The sequence below is a fragment of the Scyliorhinus canicula genome, chromosome 4 (genome assembly GCF_902713615.1).
Source record: "Scyliorhinus canicula chromosome 4, sScyCan1.1, whole genome shotgun sequence".
NCBI lineage: Eukaryota > Metazoa > Chordata > Chondrichthyes > Carcharhiniformes > Scyliorhinidae > Scyliorhinus > Scyliorhinus canicula.
In genome coordinates, this window is record NC_052149.1 from 199,600,049 (window position 1) to 199,606,048 (window position 6,000).

General features: G+C 53.6%; 1 protein-coding gene across 2 annotated transcripts in view; it reads right to left on the bottom strand.

The window, feature by feature from the left end:
• LOC119965302 (pterin-4-alpha-carbinolamine dehydratase 2-like) overlaps positions 1-5,389 on the bottom strand; it is a 92,320-nt gene extending 86,931 nt beyond the window's left edge. For both annotated transcript variants that reach the window (XM_038795850.1, XM_038795851.1), the window contains exon 1: positions 5,078-5,389. In XM_038795850.1, the coding sequence (XP_038651778.1) occupies positions 5,078-5,179 (102 nt within the window). In that variant the 5' untranslated portion in view covers positions 5,180-5,389. The remainder of the gene's footprint in view (positions 1-5,077) is intronic.
• Between the last annotated feature and the right edge of the window lie 611 nt (positions 5,390-6,000).

Genomic DNA, 6,000 nt, shown 5'->3' on the forward strand with positions numbered 1-6,000 from the left:
CTTCCCGGGACGATACAAGATCTCATAGTTGTAGGTGCAGAGCTCGATCCTCCACCCTAAGATCTTATCGTTCTTTATCTTGCCCCACTGTGCATTACCGAACATGAAAGCGACCGACCATTGGTCAGTGAGGAGAGTGAATCTCCTGCCGGCCAGGTAATGCCTCTAAGGTCGCACAGCTTGTACTATGGCCTGGGCCTCCTTTTCAACTGAGGAATGGCGGATTTCTGAAGCGTGGAGGGTGCATGAGAAGGCCACGGGTCTGCCCGCTTGGTTCAGGATGGCCGCCAGAGCTACATCGGACGCATCGCTCTCGACTTGGAAGGGAAGGGATTCATCGATTGCATGCATCATGGCCTTTGCGATGTCTGCTTTGATGCGGCTGAAGGCCTGGCGGGCCTCTGCCGACAGGGGAAAAACCGTGGATTGGATTAGTGGGCGGGCCTTGTCCGCATAATTGGGCACCCACTGGGCATAACATGAAAAAATTCCCAGGCAGCATTTCAGGGCCTTGAAGCAGTGGGGGAGGGGAAACTCCATGAGGGAGCGCATGCGTTCGGTATCTGGGCCTATAACTCACTACGTAGCCGAGGATGGACACGCATTTGTCCTTGTTGTAAGTTAGGTTAAGGATTTTTGCGGTATGGAGGAATTTACGGAGGTTTGTGTCATGGTCCTGCTGGCCGTGGCCGCAGGTGGTGACGTTATCGAGGTACGGAAACGTGGCCCGCAAACCGTACCGGTCAACCATTCGGTCCATCTGCCGTTGGAAGACCGAGACTTCATTTATGACACCGAAGGGAACCCTTAGGAAGTGGTAGAGCCGCCCATCTGCTTCGAATGCAGTGTACTTGCGGTCGCTAGGGCGGATGGGGAGCTGGTGGTAGGCGGATTTTAAATCCACCATGGAAAAGACCTTGTATTGTGCAATCTGGTTGACTAAATCAGATATGCGGGGGAGGGGGTACGCGTCGAGCTGCGTATACCTGTTGATAGTCTAACTATAATCGATGACCATCCTGTGCTTCTCCCCGGTCTTTACAATCACTACTTGAGCTCTCCAGGGGCTGTTGCTAACCTCGATAATGCCTTCCTTCAGTAACCGCTGGACTTCTGACCGAATGAAGGTCCAGTCCTGGGCAGTGTACCGTCTGCTCCTGGTGGCGGCGGGTTCGCAATCCAGGGTGAGGTTTGCAAACAGGGAGGGGGGATCGACCTTGAGGGTCGCGAGGCTGCAGACAGTGAGGGGGAGGGGGAGGGGGGGGGGGGGGGGGGGGGGGGTATAGGGCCGCCGAATTTAAAAGTTAAACTTTGGAGGTTACATTGGAAGTCTTACCCTAGGAGCGTGGCCGCGCAGAGTTGAGGGAGGACGTGGAGGCGGAAATTTTTTAATTCCATTCCCTGTACCGTGAGGTTCGCTACGCAGAACTCTTTGATCTCTACAGAGTGAGAACTGGAGGCCAGGGAGATTTTTTGATTAACTGGGTGGATGGGAAGAGAACAGCGCCTTACCGTGTTGGGGTGTATGAAGCTCTCTGTGCTCCCAGAGTCGATTAGACAGGATGATTTATGCCCATTGATGAGCACGGTCGTCGTCGCGGTCGCGAGCGTTCGGGGCCGAGACTGGTCCAGGGTCACCGTGGCATGTCATGGCAAAAGCTGGAAATTTTCTTCGGGCGATGAGTGGTCATCCGAGTCGGGGTCCTGAGAGTTCAGCCAAGATGGCAGCGCTCACTGGTCGCACATGGCTGGGGGTGTGCAAGATGGCGCACCCACCCGTCGCACATGGTTCCTGGGGAGCAATTTATGCAGCGCCCGGGGCCCACACGTGGCTCTGGGAAAGGAAGATGGCGCCGCCCACTGGCTGCACGTGGCTCGTGAAGAAGGTTCGGGTGGCAGGCCCGGGTCACCCCCGGAGACGGCGGCGACTGCCCGGGCCTGGCATACCGACACGAAATGGCCCTTTTTCCAACACCCTTTGCAGGTGGAGAAGCGGGCCGAGGAGAGCCGCCAGGGGTGCTTGGCTTGCCCGCAAAATTAGCATCGGGGCCCCCCGGGGTTGCCTAGTATTTGTGCCGCACAAGCTTGCGGGGGGACGGAGGAATACATCGGAGTCGGCCGCAGGGGGGGTTCCACGCTGCCCAAGGGGCTGCCGCGCAGTCAGGGACGTACGCGCGGGCGTTTTTAGGGAGGCTACATCCATGGAGCTAGCAAGGGCCCATGTCTCCTTGAGGCCTAGTGTCTCTTTCTCCAGCAATCGCTGGCGGATTTGGGAGCACAGTATACCTGCAACAAATGCGTCCCAGATCAAAAGTTCTGTGTGGTCGCCGGCTGAAACTTGTGGGCGGTCACAGTTCCTACCTAGTACCAGAAGCGCACGGTAGAATTCCTCCAGCGATTCCCTAGGGATTTCTCGCCTCGTCGCTAGCAGATGTCGGGCGTAGACTTGATTCACTGGGCGAATATAGTGTCCTTTCAACGGGGCCATCGCGACCTCGAAGTTGTCCGCATCCTCGATGAGGGTGTCGATCTCTGGGCTCACCCTCGAGTGAAGAACTTGCATCTTCTGGTCCTCTGTGGGTGTAGCTGTGGCCTTCCTGAGGTACCCGTTGAAGGTCGCCAGCCAGTGTTTGAAGGTTGCTGCTGCGTTTGCCGCGTGGGGGTTGAGTTGCAGACACTTCGGCTAGATTCGGAGCTCCATTCTTTAAAATCTAGTACAATAAATTGATGCTCGATCAATGACTCCAGAAGCGAGATTGGACGACAATTGAAGGCTTTATTGTACTAGATGTTTCCCCCAGCAGCGCAGGTACAGAATGCAGCTGCTGGGGAAACACGGGCTCTTATACTCCGCCTTATTGGGCGGAACCAGCAGGCAGACTTCACCAATGATACAACAGTCTCAAGCACCTCCTACACCAATGGTCTTACAGTATTGTCCAGGGTACCATAATACCCCTAATACCGACTACCACAGAATGTATTTCACCGAATGCATGAGCTGTCTGTACTGTCTTTATAATGATGTGACCCATGACCTGGAAGTGATGATACGGGCTACTTCCAGGTACTGTACTGGAGCCCCGGTGGGCTCTGCCCTCACCGGGGCCATATATAGTCTGGCACTCATTTGTACAGCCGATTCTGGCAGGCGAGTTCATGGATATTAAAGCCTAATGTTCACACGTTCTCACAGTGAATTGATGGTATAACAATTTAATATCCATCGACAGCATCATAGAAGCCGCTCTAAAGCCAGAAAGGCTCGAACTCGACGCACGCACGTCAGAAGCCAAGGAGATCTTTGAACATTGGCTTCGCTGCTTCGAGGCCTACCTCAACTCTTTCACAACGCCTCCCACTGAAACCCTCAAGCTGCGACTCCTCCACGCTCTGGTGAGCCATCGAATCTCCGTGATGGTCGAGAAAGCGGCCACGTACGAGGCGGCGGTTGCAACCCTCAAGGCGCATTTCATGAAGCCTGTAAATGAGGTGTACGCCCGACATCTCCTCACAACTCGTCGTCAACGCGCTGGGGAATCGCTAGGTGAGGACCTGGAAAAACTGACCCTACTCGCGAGGAACTGCAGCTATCGGGATGTGACGGCAGAGGAACAAATGAACCTACAGATCCGGGACAGCTACGTGGCTGGGGTCCAATCGAACTACATCAGGCAGCGTTTGCAGGAAAACGGGACCACTAACCTGCGGGACACGGTAAAGCTAGCTAGTTAGAGATGGCCTACCAGGGCCTCAGTGAGTTCCCCGGGGACCCGGCGAACCCCTCGTTGACACCATCGTCGCGCCCCCGGTCGGACCCGACTACGTCACAGGCCTGTGCCGTGCGGCTGCCAGTCCAGCCCGGGGATCCGCAGTGCTACTTCTGCGGTCAGGGTCAACACCCCCGGCAGCACTGCCCAGCCCGCAGAGCAACGTGCAACAACTGTGGCAAAAAGGGACACTTCGCCAGAGTCTGTCTGGGCTGACCTAAAGCCTGGCTGCGTGCCTGCCCGAAACACCCCCTTCCGACGTGTCATCAGCCTTGTGCGAATCGTGGGTACTGCCATCTTGCCCACCGGCTCCAACACCGAGGGACACGTGCGCCTCGTGGGGGCCGCCATCTTGGCCGTCAGCTCCGGCAGCGACCGACACGTGCGACTCGTGGGGGCCGCCATCTTGGCCGTCGGCTCCGGCACCGACCGACACGTGCGACTGATGGGGCGGCCATCATCGAACCAGCCAGACATGTGCGACTCGTGGGGACCGCCATTTTGTGATCCCGACACCGCTTCCATCTTGGCTAAAAACTCCACGGCCTGTCCTTCTCTGGAGGCACAGGAGGAGCCATAAGAAGCAATTAGGCAAAATGCTTTGGCCACCATCAGATAGGCAAGAATGGAACAAATGGATAGCAGAAGAGGTACTTGAGAAGGATGATGTGTTTGACAGAATCCAAGATTGGAGGGAGATCGAGGAGGATCATAGACAAGTTATTCGTCTCTGTCAGTCTGCATAAATAATATTCACAGGCGAGGTAATGTCAGCACATCACAGCCAAGGTCGAGCACACCCTGGCGTCCTAACGCGCGTTTTTTTTTTAATGCGGCGTCCGAGACAAGCTGGAAGAGGGACAACTTTTTTTGCTTCGAGTTTCCGAGACTAACTGTAGTGTTCATTGGCGCTGCTTTGGCCGCATAGCAGCTAAGTCGACAAAGGCTGGGTTGCATAATGTTTTCGCATTTGATCATGTAGGCAGTGCAGTGCCCCTTTGACGCCGGTAGGTAGAAGCCAGCAATGTAATCTAATTACTTGCTGCCCACAGTAAAATGAAAGTTAGAGAAAAGACGAGGCTGCAGAGAAAAAGGCTTATTAACAGAAAAAAAATAATCTACTGCATTTTCTCTTGAACCGGGTTCACGGGGGCATTCTATTCCAAAGCCTCTGCATGCCCCCACCCACAGTGTGTGTATGAGGCCCCTGTGCTTTCTCTGAGTGCACTGACTGGTTACTGGCAAGTGTTGCGCTCTATCCGCGTCTTTGCAACACCGAGCGCGCTCTGCGTCAGCCCCGCACCTACCATTGTTGAGGACAGTCTGCAGGGAGCAACACTCGAATGCACGGAGAGGAGAGCAAACAGCGCTCTGGGCCCCGGCGTACGGCTGAACATTAACCAACTCATCGTCCCCCTGCTCACTCCTGGCGCTTTCTGTCTTCACCGAGCAAAGTCCCTCGGGTCGAGCGGGCACGTCCAACTGCCTTAATCCAAAGCATAAAATGGAGAGGAAAAAACCGGCCTTGGCTACCAACTGCACATAATAAAATACTTCATTTAAAAACAACAGCCGGGCTTGTTTTAAAGAAAGGTGTACCGAATTCCCGTCCCACTAGAGGGAGTACTTTGCACATTATGCCCCCTTTGGTGTGTTGGAATAATTACCATAGAATCCCACCTCTCATTAACAGGCAGGGTAGAGCATGGTTTCCAAACCTCACTACAGCCTTTTGACCTCCCAAAGTACTGAAGGAACCCCTGAAAAAAATTCTTATTGTGTTGAAGAGCCAAACCACCAAAAAATGATGTTTTTTGAACAAGGGGTACAAACATATAAAAGCCTAATTTATGGAAGTATTTCCACTTCTTACATGTTTTACTTATAAAGTCACAATCGTCCCAGATGATCATTAGCTGTTTTCCCCTTTATGGGGGAGAGCTGACTGGTGGTGATTTAACCTGAGGATCACCAGTCCTCTGGTGAGGGGCAAGGTTGAGAAGGAAAATAATAACCTCAGACTGTACAGGAATTGGCTCACGCTGTTGACCTTGCTTTGCATCACTAACTAACTGTCCAGCCAACCGAGCCAAACTAGCCCCCGCTTATATATACTCACATTGTGTATAATTAAAAAGTTATCTTATTTAAATATAGACTTGTGTCTTACTGTTGTCATTTCTAATGGAAGGGGAGTGTAACTGCTTCTTTGGTTCAAATGGAAAGAGAA